Source organism: Mesoplodon densirostris, chromosome 19 (genome assembly GCF_025265405.1).
Source record: "Mesoplodon densirostris isolate mMesDen1 chromosome 19, mMesDen1 primary haplotype, whole genome shotgun sequence".
NCBI lineage: Eukaryota > Metazoa > Chordata > Mammalia > Artiodactyla > Ziphiidae > Mesoplodon > Mesoplodon densirostris.
This window is the reverse complement of record NC_082679.1, coordinates 30,440,917-30,458,311: the sequence shown is the minus strand read 5'-3', so window position 1 is coordinate 30,458,311 and position 17,395 is coordinate 30,440,917. Positions and strand designations below refer to the sequence as shown.

The 17,395-nt window shown below is 41.0% G+C and overlaps 1 protein-coding gene across 1 annotated transcript in view; it reads right to left on the bottom strand.

The window, feature by feature from the left end:
* The window catches only part of LONP2 (lon peptidase 2, peroxisomal), an 87,801-nt gene extending 74,237 nt beyond the window's left edge, over positions 1-13,564 (bottom strand). The window contains exons 1-4 of the mRNA XM_060083572.1: positions 13,224-13,564; positions 5,674-5,908; positions 2,567-2,698; positions 1,214-1,336 (exon numbers count right to left, since the gene is read on the bottom strand). Of these exons, the coding sequence (XP_059939555.1) occupies positions 1,214-1,336; positions 2,567-2,698; positions 5,674-5,908; positions 13,224-13,456 (723 nt within the window). The 5' untranslated portion in view covers positions 13,457-13,564. The remainder of the gene's footprint in view (positions 1-1,213; positions 1,337-2,566; positions 2,699-5,673; positions 5,909-13,223) is intronic.
* Between the last annotated feature and the right edge of the window lie 3,831 nt (positions 13,565-17,395).

Sequence of the window (17,395 nt, the reverse complement as noted above, 5' to 3'; positions counted from 1 at the left end):
AGATTTCTGGCATTTGCTTTCAATGGCATGGTGTTCTAGAACACCAACCACCAGATAAGCTGCTCCCATCTCTCTCATTCTCAGCCTACTTTCCTGCTCCTTCTTTAGTCCCACCAGGGAGGAATCCTTCACGTCTGCTCTTCTGTCTCCACAATGTCTTCTCTTCAATGGAGGAACGCTTCTGTGCTGATGACCATCAAATCTGTAACATTATTCTTAACCTTCCACTTAATCTCCAACAGCCTTCTGGTTCTCCAATAGCTTTCTGAGAACCATCATTTTCACTCTTTGTCCACATCAAATATATTTTCCTGATCCTAACTCTGCCCACACATAACAACAGTAAAACCAACAGCTCAAAGTAGTCTTCAGACAGATCACCTCATCCATACAAATGCACAAATCAATAGAGAAGTGAAGGATTATTTGATAATGGTGTTAAGTCAAATAAAAAGGGAAAAAATATAACTGTTATCTTTACCTTATTAACAGGGCAAAATAAAATACATATAGGTTAAAAAGTTAAATACTTTTTAAAAATCAGCAAAAGGAAAACTACAAGTAAAGTGGATATTATCAAATCCCGGGAGGATACAGGACTCTAAGCTTAGAAGAAAGGAAATGACTAACAGTTTGTATATGAAAATTGAAACGTTTACAAGTTAAAACAAAAAAGTCAGCCAAAAAACTTTAAAAAGTAAAAACAATTAAATTTTTAAGAAAGCCAAATTATGGCACAACATACTGACACAGTCCTTTTAGGAAATAATTTTGTGGTATGTTCTTAATAAATACTGTGTACAGTGAAAAAAAGTCATACTCAAAGACACTCATTGTGGTTATTTGCCAATTTTTAAAATACTGAAAACATCACACAATGTTTGGCAGAAAGAAAAATGGCTTAGGAAACTATCCCTTTCCATGATTACCAAAAGAAAAACAGAAAATGAGAAAATGTCTACATGCTTAAAAGGAAAAAAAAAAAAAAAAAAAAAGATCCAGACATGGAGAAGTAGCAGAGGGAAACAAACTAAAATTCAATTGTATCAGTAAGTTGAGTGTAAGAGAGAATGAACTTGTTTTCTTCTTGTTCCTTTCTTTATTTATTCCCCCATTTTTTTTCTTCCAAAAAAACAAAAAAATAAAACCCTGAATCTCACATCACACAAAAACAACTAGGAACCTGAAGAAATGGATTAAAAGAAGCATTTACCCGCTTATCATCATCTTGCTTGTGTTTTCTGGTTTTCTGAAGCAATTTCAGGCCTTCAATTTGTCTGACAAGCAGTGGTATGGTCATCTTGAACCGTTCCTCCAGACTCACAGCATCTAAAATCTGAGGAAATGTATAGCGTCTCTCTCTCAGAAACACATGCTCCAAAAACAAGGCAGTCAAGACTCATGACTTAAATTGAGTAGAAAAGACAATTCTGTCAATATTCACAGCTACACTATGGCTAACACAACCAAATTATCAGCAAGGTAATCTGACACAAATATCAGAATCCTAAAAAAGACAAGAATAAAAATACCTTGAGTTTCCATTTAAAGATGAAGCCTTATGTATTGTTCCAAGAGCAAGAACAAAACACATTTGATGTCGACTCTTTCTGGGAATTATTCTCTTAAAGCCCAGTCTACATATTAGGTCTATACAAACTTTAGGTTCAAAATGTTAAATTTTTACATACACAAGAGACTAGGAGCACTTTTAACGAACCTCCACTAACGATTTGTCTGAGTGACTAATGCTCTCTGGTCCTTCAGTAAAACACCCTTGCTAAGCCTACAGCCAGGTCACTCTCTAGAGCTCCTGAATTCTCTGCTCCTACCAGCTGAACCGAATTCTTGTGTTGAAACCCAGCCTGTCTGCATTAGTTGCACTTGCTAGTGTAATTGTTAGACTGAAGTATTAAATAAACTGGGGATTTATTTAATAAATAAGGAGGGTTGTTTCAATGAAAACTAACTTTAATGTTCTTGGAAGATTCAATAAAGCAGACTGCTTAAAAATACTACAAAAATAAGCGTGCAAGAAAACTTTATAGTTTGCAGGAAAGACATTCAAATCTAAGAGTCCGCGCTTGGATTATTTTTCAAGTATCTTTGAAACTCATTTCACTTTAAATAAACAGAAACTGAAAATCATAAAAAATCATGAATATCGCATCATAGGGGTGGCTAACGTAAGAAACCTGAAGAATTCTAACAGAGCAGGCCTATACACAAGGGAAAGTTCGTGGCTCCACACTTTTAAAAGGTAGTGAGACCGAGCATATTTATATTTTTAAGTTAAATTAAATATTTACCTTTTTTTTTTATTATTCTAGCTTTAACTTCTTCCACAAATTGACAGACTACCAGTACTGATAATGCAAATAAAAGAACTGCCTAAGTAAACAAAAATGTAAAGCAATCACTTTAAAAGTCAACGTAAGCCTCGTAAAAGCATCTTAACTATTTCTGAGTCTCCAGTATCTTACCTGAAAGTCAAAACTTACTCACTATCTAGATCTCAATAGGAAGTGACAAAGCAACGTGGCATTCCAGAGTGGAACACTGTTACCTGGAGCTTCTCTTTGTTGCTTGTTCGGATAATTGATGTCAGAATGTCTGGTAAAGCTTCCCTCGGAAGACTGTCTAAAAGACGTCTCAATTTAGCAACTGCGGGGACAGACATATCCAACATTTCAACCAACTACAAGGGAAAAAAAAGTATTTTTAATGAAATATGGCATTATTTGTGAATTTAAAAAATCAAATTGTCATAGAGGTTTAATGTTTTGGCCTCAGAGAAAGTCTTTGTTTCTGAAAAATCACTGATTATTAGAGTCCCGGCATTTTTACAGGACTCAGAGGAAAAGAGAAGTACTTTTAAAATGTCAATCAGAATGAAAAGCAAAAATGGGTCAAAAAGTGGATAATACTAATGTTTATAAAAGGCTTTGTAAATTTGTGATTTTATTTTATTTTGGAAAAAATTTAAAATTTATAGAAAAATTGCAATAGTACAAGAAACTCCTTCCCCTAAATTCACCAATTGTTAACATTTTGCTACATCTGCTTTCTCTTTCCCCAACTCTACACACACACACACACACACACACACACACACACACACACACACACACACACACACACACACTATTACTGCTGAATGTTTTACAATAAATCATAGACATCATGACCCTTGTTCTTAAGAACCAAGGCATTCTCTTACACAATCAGTGTAATTTTCAAATTCTGGAAATTTAACATGGTTGATGCTATTATATTAACCAATCGGTAGCTGAAATACTGTTTTTTAGTAGAACACTGGATTAACTAGAATCTGAGCACTGATTGAATGATTTTTTTAAAAACAACTTCCAGGGTATAGCCTGGAGTTAAGACAGATTAAGCTCAAGGCAATCTTTCAGTAACTGTGATAGTCACTGGGGCTATTGACAAAGTTTCCCTTTCCTTTTCAACTCATGGTAGGGCTGCTCTTTCTCACCTTTGAATACAGATGTACATGGCTATGGGTCCTGCCTTGAACCATGAAACATGAGGGGAAGTGACAGTTTCTTCTGGGCAGAAGCATCAAAAGCCATTGAGAGCTCTCTGCCACATTTCCTTTTCCTTCCTCAGCAATAACGGAAGCACCTTTAGAAATGAATCTCCAACCTACCGGGGTCCCGAGGTGACTCTAATTGCTAGATCACCACACTCGCTGGTTTGGGGCATGAAGTGTGAGTGAGAAATACACCTTTGTCATGCTATGTGACTGAGGTTTTGGAGTACTTAACACAGCAAAACTAACTTAACACCATACTGACTAACACAGATGATGTACCAAATCCTCATAGAGTCACTCTAATGAGATTTCATATGCCAGAAATAATCAAACCTCTCTAAAAGCATTGTAACTTTGGAACCTATCTGTTACCTGCCTAGAGTCAAAAGAATTAAAGCATAATTATGATGGCACTGTCCAGGTGGGAGAAGTAGATAATAAAATTTGAAAACTCTTTCTCCTAGGAAGTCATTCTAAGAAAACAAAACAGTTAAAACTCATTCTCCAAGTACTTATTGAGTACAAACTATCTGTCAGACACAATGAAGTGCTCAGTATAACATGGTTAAAGCAGGGATGAATTCAAGTTTGGTAGGGAAAAGAGACCTACAAGACAAATTTCAATACAGCGTGACAAGCATTATATTAAAAGGGATGTTTGAGCGATTGTGGATACTCATGAAAAGGAGCACTAACAGCCTACAGGAGTTGGGAAAGCATAAGTCAAATCTGAAAATTCAGAGAAGGAGAAGCACTCCTAGCAGAGAGAACAGAAGGTAAAATCACAAGAGACATGAAATAACAAGATGTGAAGCTCTTTGACATACAGCGTGGCTAGAACTCTGGGTATAAATGGAAGTAACTAGAGTTGCGAAGGGCCTTAACGTTATACCAAGAAATGTGAACTTTATCCTAGAGCCGTTAAAGTCTTCTACTCAGGGGAGAGGCACACCCAAAGCTTATTTAGAAAGGATTAGTGAACAGGTGGGTGAGAAAGAGAAGCAGCTAGAAGGAATCAGAAAGCTCCTGAAGAAGTCTACTGCTGAGGGCTGTAGAAGATGTCGAGGGGATGGAAGAAAAGCATTAGCTGGAAACAATCCTAATGTCTAAGAGAAATGATAAAATTATGATATCCCAACTCAATGGAATTCATAAAAGTACTTAATACGAAAGTTAGATATGGATAAGAAAACAAAACAAAGACTGAATAGGAACCAAGACCAAAAGACAAGCAAAAATAAAATTGGATGCATGATGGCAGTAAATAATGGTGATGCTTCTCTCTAAAAATCCCTTTAATGTCATTACAGAATCTTTACATATTTAAATTTTTTTGTTGATTGATAGTGGAGAGAAGTAAAGAACAAGAGAAAGAAGCTATAAAGCTATGTCCAACAAAAGAACGGAGACTCAGGGAGGATTACTCAGGAAAAGGAAGAGAAATTCTATTTTCCCATCTATTTTCTTCACTCCTAAATAGCACATTCACTTACTCTGGTTCTCAAACTGAAGTCTCTTTCAGCCCCCACAGCAGCTGTAGTGCCAAATTTTCTATTTTTCTATTGTTGTTCACCACACTAGCAATGTGTAGCTTCAAATGCCACATCAGGTACAGATACCATAGGCTATGAACACCTGCCTATGCATGCCTAATGTGTGCTTCCCTCCCAGAATTCTAGAGGATCAAGGTGGTTTCAGCCATACTTGAAACCATGGGCTTAATCTTCCATACCACTCACAGTGTGATCCTGACTTCTGGACCAACATAACATATAATTTGATGCCTAGACAGTCTAGTGACAAATAGCTTCTGTACAGTATTTTAATTTTTAAGATTATTTAGGTTTAATAACTACCTGGTTTGGAGACACTGGAAATTATCAGGAAAACTCTAGAAATACTCTTTGGAATAAGTTTAGGAAGGGTTGGCTAGTATGTCCTAGAAAGATTTAGGTACAATCCCAGACAAAAGCAGTTTGAAATCAATGTACCATAATATATTGCGAAATCATTTAAACATATACTGCCGGAAAACTTCACCACTCAACAAATTCATCACATCTTAGGGCAACAAAGAAACCAAAGAGGGTTTTAAGGAAAAACTAAAAGCAACTCACTTGCACTGCGTATTTGTAAAACTGTTCCGATAGTTCTCCTAGCTCTTCCCTAGTCTTACTGGTGTTGGGAAACTCCTCCAGCCAGTCCAACTGTTCCACTTTGGCAACAGGATATGGCTTCTCTTTTATGACCTGTACGATCTGGAAACGGCACAGGCCCGTAATCAGCAAAGTATAGTGGGGCTTGGGCCAGTTACTGCCCACAACCTGGACCGCCAGTGCAGCTGTCCCAATCCTGAAAAACACAGAGAACATCAGTATTACAAATGGTCAATATGGTAGAAGAGAAACTCACCTCAAGAATAAAGATGCAGACGTAGAGAATGGACTTGAGGACACAGGGATGGGGAAGGGTAAGCTGGGATGAAGTGAGAGAGTGAAACTGACATGTATACATGACCAAATATAAAACTGATAGCTAGCGGGAAGCAGCGGCATAGCGCAGGGAGATCAGCTCGGTGCTTTGTGTCCACCTAGAGGGGTGGGATAGGGAGGGTGGTGGGGGGACACAAGAGGGAGGGGATATGGGGATATGTGTATACATATAGCTGATTCACTTTGCTGTATAGCAGAAACTAACACAACATTGTAAAGCAATTATACTTCAATAAAGATGTTAAAAAAAGGAAACCTCAAAAGGGTTGCCTCTTCTGAGAAATTCATTAAAAACCAAAGAACATCTAAAGTGCAAATGAATTATTTCTCCATTTAATTTAGCATCCAGTACACGGTCTTTTAAGTCCCTACCATCTGATATGGGGCCATCTCATTCTAATTAGCCATTCAAAAATTAGGTAGAAATTCCTAAACATTTGGATTATTTAAGCATAAAAACATGAGTAAAAGCAGTCGAGATTTATATAGCTTAAATTAATTTTGCCAGCTAGGAATGAGGCAATCTTACACCAAGATATATATGAGCATTTTAAACAGATTTAAACAGCGTGATGTAAACCAATCTAAGAAATCCCCTTCTGATACCAGTTTCGCTACTAACACCAAGCCAGGTTTTTTACATAATCAATCTATAAAACTGCCATCAAATCTGGGAATTAACATGTATGTCCTTGAATTTTGAATTTCTAAATCTGGGGCTAAATATCAGAGGCCACACTTTCATGGACTGAGGAGAGTTAGTCACAGACCTACATCTCAGGAAGACGTAAACCTAGTTCTGTTTAAGTGGTAATCACCTCACCTAACACTAACTGAAAAAGTTATACTTTAAGTCTTAGCTCCATATCATGCAATTCTGACCAAGTCACATATAAACTAATTCACAGAAAGAAAGTTTCATCCAGACTAAGCTGAAGTGATACAAAATAGAAAGATCAATGTTCAGAGGACACTTCCAGATCCCAAACTACCATTATATTTTCTCCCCTCAGGCATAGGAAAGGTTGTAATTTCAGAAAAGAAACTAAAATCAAAGTGACCAGAGCTCTCAACACCCTGGGACAATGGTGACATTGGAATACGACACTTACCCGTCTCAAACAAACTGATAGCACAGACAGTATGTGCATATTTTAGTGAGCTTGCTCACTTCTATATGCAGTTAATTCTTGATTAGTTCCTTGTAAATGATTCATTCTGTAGATTATCTGTACCTTTAGCTTCCCACCACCACTCAGTTTTTTCTGAGCTATGTATATAATTTCCTTAACACCCTTCCAGGCATATCACGTGGATAGGGGATAAAACTTGATTTAAACAATAACTTAAATGAAAAAATTAGGAAGATAATTTGGTGGAGAGAAAAAACATCATGTACTTTAAAAACCTGAAATGATCTGGCAATCATCTATTGAGTTATTTGTGTTGTGGCTGCTTTTCTTCAGTCACTAATCAAACAGTAGGTTCTATCTCCCATTCCCTTAAAACTAACTCTGACTGCCTGAAAGAGTTAGCCATACCTAAACTGATTAGAGACCAACGAAGACTGTAATTCACTGCAGATGACAACCACCAATGCTTACACAATGCAGAGTTTACAGTTCTATATACAAGAAACATTAACAGACAAGAAATCGGATTCCTGGCCTAAGGGGTTTACAAACTAGAAGCCAAGGAGAAACCAGAGAGAGATGAGACAAATCCAAACTTCCAGATTAGGCAACAAATTTAATTATTTGGGGTATGTCATTGATTAAAGGTAAGACTAAAAGTGAGTTTTCTAACAAAGCAAATAAAATAGTTTTCCTAACTGTGAAAGGAAGATGTTCCAAACTGAAAAGAGATTAAGTTGGATTTATACTATGCTTTTCCTCCTAATAAAAAAAAATATATATATATATAAAGGTCTTAAATATGTTAATTATTTCTTGCTTTAAATCACTTATAGTTGACAACATACCTAAAAAAATAAAAGGGTACATAAAAAGAATGTACCCTTTTTAAAGAAAAAAACATGATGTGTGAAATAATTAGATGGCTAGAAACAAACTACCTAGTGAAAGACATTTGGGGTAAAAGCTCTGGAAAGAAAGACGACGTTTAATGTTATTTTAGACAAGTTGCATTGCATGTTGGGCTCTAGGTTTTACATATAAAAATAGGTAAACAAAATATTCAATTAATCTAATACTTTCCTTCTAACTATGATCCATATGATACATAGGCTTTGTATCAACTTAGTCATCTTTCAAAATATTCTAGTTCTTCTATTACTATGCACTTTATTAGGCATGACCAAAAGCAACAATTTGATTTTGCAACAGATCCGCATTTATTAGTACCCAAATGTGTAGTGTTTTTTCCATTTAGGTAGTAGCTCTGTAAGTCTACACCTTAATTACTGTGGTATTTTACAGTTCAAAGAATTTCTGAAATTCCTGAGAACTACTCTCAGGGTTGTTAAAATATTATTTTAACCCAAAGTCTGACAACAATGGGTAAGATCTGTATAATTTGGAAACTGACTTAGATAATATAAGTTTTTGAGAACCATCAAACTACAGTGGTGGGAAAATCTAAAAGCAGCACTACTGCAAAAAGCAGTTTTCCAAGATGAGGATAGCTGTGGTCTATTTGCCAACCACTTGCTTTTTTCTTTTCTTTAGTTTTTTCTTTACTTTAAAGCCCTCCATTTTTCTTGGAATCCTTAATCTTCCAAATCTTTTTTTCCAAATAATGCTACTTCAGTTCTGCCCATATTAAAAGAAAGAATATGGGGTCTTCCCACTCCTTCCCCCAACCTCCATTTGTGAAATCTACACTTAAAACTACCCATGTGGGCAATGGTAATACCATTAAACATACAGGGTTATTGCATTGCAGTTTACAAAAGGCTTTCATAGGTATTATTTCATTACACACCACCTTTCACCTCTGTGAGGAAGGTAGCACTTTATTAAAAATGAGTAATTCAGATTCAAAAAGGGTAAACAGGTTATCCATGATTACAAGGATATTAAATAGCAATAGGGGAGTTGAATTAGGTTTTATGACAAATTTTACTCTTTCCCACCACAATGGACAGTATGAATTTGTACTTATAAGAAGTATAAAAATAAACACTTAACATAGCTTCTAAATAGCTGAGATACTGCAAAGCACAGCTATTATTTAATATCTCATGTTTACATCGTAACAACACCTAAGGAAGAGAAGTATTTCCAACAAAGCTCTGGAAGCAAAAGTTACACACTTCTGGGAAAGGACCACTGAAACATCTTTTTGGTTTTGACTTGGTGTCACCCAACTTATCTTCCTGAATATCTGATGATTTTGAGCAAAATTTATCATCATTGTTAATAAAGATTTAGAAACAAGGAAAGAGCCTATTAGGATAGTCCCAAATTCTACCACAGATGAGGCTTCTGTGGCTACAGGATTTTTGATTTTCACTCCTTTCTTGAAAGTTCATTTCTGAATTTAAGAAACGCAACTTGCAGACAGACCTTCCTTAAAAAGAGTAAGTGCAGGGCTTCCCTGGTGGCGCAGTGGTTGAGAGTCCGCCTGCCGATGCAGGGGACACGGGTTCGTGCCCTGGTCCAGGAAGATCCCACATGCCGCGGAGCGGCTGGGCCCGTGAGCTATGGCCGCTGAGCCTGCGCGTCCGGAGCCTGTGCTCCGCAACGGGAGAGGCCACAACAGTGAGAGGCCCGCGTACCGCAAAAAAAAAAAAAAAAAAAAAAAAAAGAGTAAATGCAGACTTAGGAACATCTAAGTAGAGCTATTCATTACATACTTGCTAATATAAAAGATTAAATTTTAAAATCTTAGTGTTAGCAGGTTTCTTGAATGTTGAAGAGTGCTAACATACAAGTAACAGTAACACATGGATAGAGACTTGGCAAATTAAGAAACTGTGTATCTGCTCTATATAAAGCATTCATTTTTTTGTCAGACAAATGCCAGTGAAACTAATTTGGGGTCCTAGAGATGAAGTACACAGAAAATGAAGAGGGACTGAGCACTTACACTATGGGGAAATGAAGGCAGGTGCCCTGAAGAATGGAAGGCTGGGAGAAGACTGCAGGGCAATCTTGAAATGCATGAAAGGACAGTGTACAAGGAATGCTAATTATCCATTTGCACTAAGAACACAATGGGTCACTGAGGAGCCACTAAAAAGACAGTCCAGTGAAGCAGGGTGGCCTGAGGTGGCATGGGAACCAAAGTCTAGACTGTGGGGATATTATCCAAAGCTCTTCTTGCGTTAGGCGACATGCCTGCACACTGACGTGCAGATAGGGACTGTGCTGTTCAAAACGGTAAAGGAAGTGGTTCAGGTAAGTCAACAACTGGCCCTGCCAGTTTGTATGACAAGGAACCCAGGGGAACAAATTACTTCTGCTGCTCCCTGAAGACTGAGGCATTGTCACCTGGACGGTCTAAAGGAAACAAGGGACAGGAAGAGAGCCCTCACCGTCCCTCTGAGGTCCTACTAACACCTGGAAAAGCAGGTAACTGGGGAAGGACAGATTTGTGTATCAAAACAGAATCACATTATAGACAACGCAGTACTTGTACTGTTAAAGCTCTTTCAGGGACTTCCCTGGCGGTCCAGTGGTTAAGACTCCACGCTTCCACTGCAAGGGGGTGCGGGCCAAAATAAAATAAAATGGTTACTTTAAAAAAGAAAAAAAAAGCTCTTTTAACTTTTTAAAGTAAGAGCATTTAAAGGTGATATTAGAGAAAAAAGACATTGGAACCTAATGCGAAGGAATGCAATGCAAACTTTCTACAGACTTTTCAAGTAGCAAATAATATTTCTAGGATAACAAGATGGGCTGGTGGGTCCTTATAATGCTGAAATTCTACGAAGAATTTCCTATGTATGTTTTCTAACTTAAATGATTAAATTTTTTGTTTTGTTTTGTTTTGTTTTGCGATACGCGGGCCTCTCACTGTTGTGGCCTCTCCCGTTGAGGAGCACAGGCTCCGGACGCGCAGGCTCAGCGGCCATGGCTCACAGGCCCAGCCGCTCCGCGGCATGTGGGATCTTCCCGGACCGGGGCACGAACCTGTGTCCCCTGCATCGGCAGGCGGACTCTCAACCACTGCGCCACCAGGGAAGCCCAAATGATTAAATTTTAACACTGTTATTCATTTAAAACAAAGGCAGCAATATGAACAGCAAGGACCAGATTACCCATCATCTGATATTAGTGATTACTTCCAAGCAGAAGAATTTAGTTGTTTTGGAGGAATTTACATAAAAGAAATTAAAAACCCTCCAAAATCTTGCCAGAATCATACCAACAAATAGTCACTCAAACCTGAAATATGACTAATCTACTTTCGAAATTCACAGTGTACCCATGGGTAATCAGCAGAACTAAAACAAAACACCTTATCAAGAGCACTCTTGCCTCAACAGGCAACTAAGTGCCTGGGCACAGAAAGCAAAAAATTAGGGGAGAAATAAAGGCTAAAGGAGTGGGGTCATATGTAGGGAAACCAAAATCCAACACAACTTATCACAGTTTACTGAAACTTGAAAAGTATCCAATTTCACTCAAGCAAGAAGCAAAGTACATCAAATGGGAACCAAAATGTTTTCCATGCTTGAGAAAAGCGAGGCTTTTGCAATGCGGACCAACAATTGGACTGCTATGGTTTTTTTGGTTTTGTTTTGTTCTATAAGGGGAGGGGAGGAGAATCAAATCTCCTTTGAGAATTTTAACAAAGCTATGGAAAGGAGAGTCTATGATCACAAGATTTTGGACCAAAATAAGACATTCCTAACTCCCCCAAAACCATTCAGAGTCAGGCTACACCTAATTTTAAAAAAGGATAACTGTAGGTGAATGAGGGAGAGGCTCTAAGTTGAAAATACAAGAAGAGTTAAGGAAAGGAGGCAGGGGCTTGGGAGGCTTGAAGGTAATGGCATTTGTTGAGAGCATACTACATACCAGCGCTGTCTGGTAGAAATATAACGTGAACCACATATGTCATTTTAGTAGCCACATTAGAAAATAAGACAAGTGAAATGCTAATATTTTACTTAATTCCAACATTTAATCTATATAAAATTTATTAATCAACAACACATTTTTCATACTAAATTTTCAAAATCTAGTGTGTAGTGTACACTTACAGCACATTTAGGGTGACCAACCACCCTGGTTTGTCTGGAACTAAGGGTTTTCCTGGGATATAGGACTTTCAGGGCGCAAACCAGGACAGTCCCTGGCAAACCAGGACAACTGGTCACTCTAATAATACTGTCTCAATTTGGACAAGCCACATTTCAAGGGCTCTGTAGCTAGTGGCTACAGTACTGGACAGTGCAACCATTTATCTAGCCTGGCGCAAAACAGACCACACACATGTGATTTCACTTCATCTTCATAACACACGTAAAAGACGGATGCTGCTAGTTTCCAAATTACTGGTGAAGAAAGAAATAAGCACAGGTTCAATCTGTCACCCAAAGTCACACAACTAGGGCCATGGTGTAGGGGAATCCAGTGGTAAGCTTGGGGCCTAAGAAACGTTACGATATGAGAAGAGATGAGAAGATAGGCAAGTTCTAGAACGGGAGACAAGGGACAATGTGAACAGGGAAGGCCCTTTAGGAAGGAAAACAGAAGCAGTTTGGGGAAGAGAGAAGGCAGGGGGCGGGGGAGGCAGGGAGTGTGTTAGGCACCCCCAAATTAATAAGGAAATGGTGCAATTTAGGATGGGACGGGAAAAGAGAAAACGTGAAGCAGCCAAGTATCTCCGTTAAGAGGACAAAAGAGGTGGGAAGGAAGTTAAAGAAGGAAGAAGGGGGTGGGGGAAGAGAAGAGAGGAAGGAAAACAAAGAGGGGGTCCTGGAAGGTTAAGAGCGCCGGCCGGCCTAGGAGTCTGAAGACCTGGGGGCCGGGAAAGGAAATTCACATCAGATGGTGAGCAGCTAATCGTGCAGCTTTCACGACTCCGTGAGTCATCTCATTTAACGGCCACGAGGCATTCCTCTGTCACCCCAGTCTGGCGCGTGAGTCGTCTGAAGAGGCGGAACACCGCCGCAGGGCTCCCCGAGCCCCACGCCCCGAGGCCGGGCCGGGTCTCGGGAGGAGGCCGCGCCGCCGCCGCTGCCGCTGAGCCGCCCGGCCTACCTGTGCAGCGGCGGCAGGTCCTGCGCGTCGCTGGCCGGGTCGGGAGTGTTGGGGATGACGCCCAGGATGGTGCTCTGCAGCGACGTGCCCTTGAGCAGGCGGCTCCGCACCAGCTGCAAGTTGCGGGCCGAGTCCACACTGGTGCGCATGGTGGAGCCCGGCAGCAGCACGCCCTCGTGCGTGAGCAGCAGCGGGAGGCGGCTGGGGATCTGGATGGGGCTCAGGGACGACATGGCGTCGGCCCTCCGCGCCGGGAGAGTCCCCGGGAGCCCGACGGCCGGCTCCGCGCGGCCTACGAGGCAAGACCAACGCTCACAACCCTGCGCGCCGCCGCTTCCGGCCCGCGCTCCCGCCGGCCCCCGGGCTCTGCCACCGCCCCGCGCCGTACACACGCGAAGAGATGCGCACTCCGCCCGCCGGAGCGACCCCTGCCTCCCGGCCCCGCTACTCCGCTTTCTCCAGAGGCTCCCACAGAGCGTATGCCCAAGGATGATCCCATGTAAATTGTGTCCACTTGAAATGTTTGTACCTTTCTATTCGAATTGATTTTAGATGTACAAAAATATAGTAGGGCGTTTCCATGTACCTGTCACCCAGCCTCCCCTGTAATCATCTTACACAATCATCCTTCAACTATTAAAAACCAGAAAACTAACACTTCTGTTATCTAATGTATAGACTTCCACAAGTTTTGCCAGTGTTCTCACAAATGTCCTTTTTTCTGGTCCACGATCCCACTTTTCATTTAGTTGTACTGTCTCCTCAATCTTTCTTTTCTTTTTTTCTTCAAAGCTTTGCAACTTTTAAAATGTATTGATCCCTTAGTTTGTAGAATGTCCCTCAATTTGGGTTTATCTGATGTTCTCTCAAGATCAACATTATACATTTTTGTCAGGAAGACCACAGAAGTGATGTGCCTTAGTGATACATGGTGGTGAAATGTCTTACCAATGATGATTTTGACAGTGATTACTTGGTGAAGGTATAATAGTATCTGCTAGGTTTCTCCACTTTAAGGTACTATTTTTCTCATTATAAGTAGTAAGTATGTGTAGGGAGTTAAGTCTACATTTATTAATTGAAATCCGTAAGAAAAAGCTGTCCCATCTCCCTCCCCAATAACTGAATAATTTACTTATTCAATTACTTTTTATGTTAGTATGGACTTGTGGGTATTCAGTTTTTTATGGGCTATCATGCAATAATATCATGTATATCATTGCTTGAATTTTTTCAGATTTGGCCCTTGGGAGCTCCTTCACATTGGAATTTGACTTGGGTTTGGCTGTAGTTTGCAGACGGAAATTTTTCCCCAAATATGAAGTCCAGCAATGCTGTCAGAATCCAGGAGGGAATTGAAAGTCTAGTCAAGACAACATGCATTTGTTGAGGGCCTGCTGAGTGCAAGGCCCTGGTCTGATTGTGGAGGGTAGAGAGCAGAACAGAAGGCAAGTTCCTACCCTCAAGCACCTCTTGGCCAGAGGGACAGACCCATAGACAGCTGAGTCTGATACAGTGCAGCAGGTAAGGGAAAGGAGAAGGCAGGTGTCCTAGCTGCTGTGCTGGAGACAGAAATTCAGGAACTCGGAGTCTCCGGCCTAAAGCTCTTTCTCTGACATGATCCCACCTTTTATTCATTCTCTAAACAACCATTTTTTGAATGCCTACTATGTACTGGATATTACTTTAGGTGCTGGGGATACATCAGTGAACACAACAGACAAGGTTCCTGCTTTCATGGAGCTAACATTCTAGGGGGAGAAACAGAAAATAAGCAAGGAAAATCCTTTTGGATGGCGATACGCCCTTTACATGGTCAGAGCAGGCCTCACTGAAGAGCTGAGCCCTATACTGCAGCCATGCAGAGGCCGTGGGGTGGGTGCCGAGGGGGGTGCTATTTCGGGCAGAAGCAGCAATGATTGCAAAGACTTTGTGGCTGGAATGAATTTAGGATGTTTGAGGAGACCGCTCCTGGAATTTGCTGAGGTGGGGCCTGCTGAGGGAAGCAGGAGAGAAGTGGGAGGGGAGGCTATAGAGGGCCCTATAAGGAATGAAGAGTTGGGGTAAGGAGTCTGCTAAGGAGTTTGGGTCTTACTCTAAACCCAATGCAAGCCATAGGCAGTTTCAGGTTGTGGAATAATTTTTCAGACTTATGTTTTCAAAAGGTCATATTGGCTGCTGTGTGGAGAGTGGAATGCAAGGTTTTAAGGTCAAACATGGGGAGGCCAGTTAGGAGGTGACTGAGATTGTCCAGGCAAGAGGTGATGAGGCTCAGACTAGAAGCAGTGGATTCAAGCCATGTTTGAATGTAGCTTCAACAGAGCACACTGATGGATTGGACATGACAAGTGAAGGAGAAACAGTCATCAGGGATGTTCCCTAGACCAGGGCCCTAGCCGCTAGGGCCTAGAGAGCAGTTGGGCTGGTAGCAGGAGATCCTAGATCCAATCAGCAAGCACTGGATCACCTCTCTGGATGGGGCTGAGTACCTCACCCCCTGATAGACTCTAGGGGTAAAAAAATATAAGATTAAAAAATGCATGGCCCAGCTCCCCAAGAGCTTACCTTTTCACCAAGACCTCTCCAAGGACAAGGGGGAAAGGCCCCATTTTTTGAAGAACTTCAAAAACCACCTTATAAACCTTGTGGTATATCTTTTGATCATGTTTAATGCTTTTAACATACACTCTCCCCAACAACAACAAGCAATATGAGTGTCTAGTCACATAATAATAGCTGGATTTATTTTTAAATACAAATTCCTTCTGCACCGTAGAAGGTGTGGTATGGGACCAGGTCCACGTTTAAGTTGCTTGCTTGATGAACACCTTCTTTCTATCCCATCAGTCTGTCTCTGTGATGGGGTGCCAGCCCACTTGGGAAAGCATCAAGACTCTAAGTGTGAGTTCTTAAGTAACCGTGTGGCTCTTCTGGTTCCTACTTTAACCAGCTCTACATCTACTTCCTTCATTGATCCACCAAATACTTATTCTGCATCTGCTATGTGCTAGGCAGTAATCTAGATTCACGGATGCATCAGCGAAAAAGACAGACAAGGCCCCTGGTGTCAAAGGGCTTACATTCTAGTGAGGTAGGCAGAAAATAAGTAAGCCCCCAAAGAAATGACAATTTCAGAAAGTGATAAGTAAAGGAAATCTAATAGGAAAATCTGTAGAAGGTGCTAGAGACAAGAGGACAAGATGAGAGAGGGAGGTCTGGGAAGGTGACCCTGCAGAAGTGGTGTTTGAGCTGAAACCTACATGACGAGAAAGGCCAGACTCTGCAGGGAGCTCAGAGGAGAGTGTTCTCGGCAGAGGTTAGGACTCAGACAAAGACCAAGATGGGAAGGAGCTTCCCCGTTTCTGGAACAGAGAAGACCAGGCTCTGGGCTGTAGGGATTCAGCAGTCAACAAGACGGCCACGGCCAGCGAGGGACTCCAGGAGCTCTGAGAACCAGCCCCTGGAAAGCTACCCAGCTACCCAGGGAAGGCAAGGGATCGGTCTAATCATCTCAGCTTCTTCAGGCCTGGCTCTCCGCCCCTCTGCCCCTCGCCATGGGCACCTCCCCTACCCTCTGGTGCCCCTTCTGGCCTTGGACACTAGACCCTGCTGGGAAAGTGGTAAGAACAATGAGGAAATAAATCAGCTCCTCCAAAAAAGTTACCTCCCTCCAAGGGCCCCCCTCCTGTACACAGGCTGTTTCCCCATATGCAAATGACCCGTGTCTAAACTAATCATGACTTTGGCCCCCTGGGGATCAGGGAGCACAGGGCTGGAAGTATCTATTTCCTCTCTGGTTTACTCCCAGTCCTGTCCTGGCCCCCTGCCTGACCACAGTGATGAGCTTGCCCCTAATTAGAATGAATAAACGTCAGCTCTATCGTCTTGAGAGGAAGGTGGAAGGCCAGGGAACTTTTCTAGGATGCCAAAGAAAACTCTGGAGGGAATTCCCCTGGCCATTCAAGGAAGCTGGGAAGTGGGCCTCATAGACATGGAAGGCAGCTCAAGCCAATATGTGGCTGAGTTCCAGTTATGTTGAGATGAGCAATTTGTGTTCTGCAAGCATATCCATTACACACATTTGCATTCCCTTCATTTTCATTTGCTTTACTTTTCCCTGTTGCTAGTTTCCTGGATGACTTCTGTATTTCTATAAGGAGTCACATCTTTAA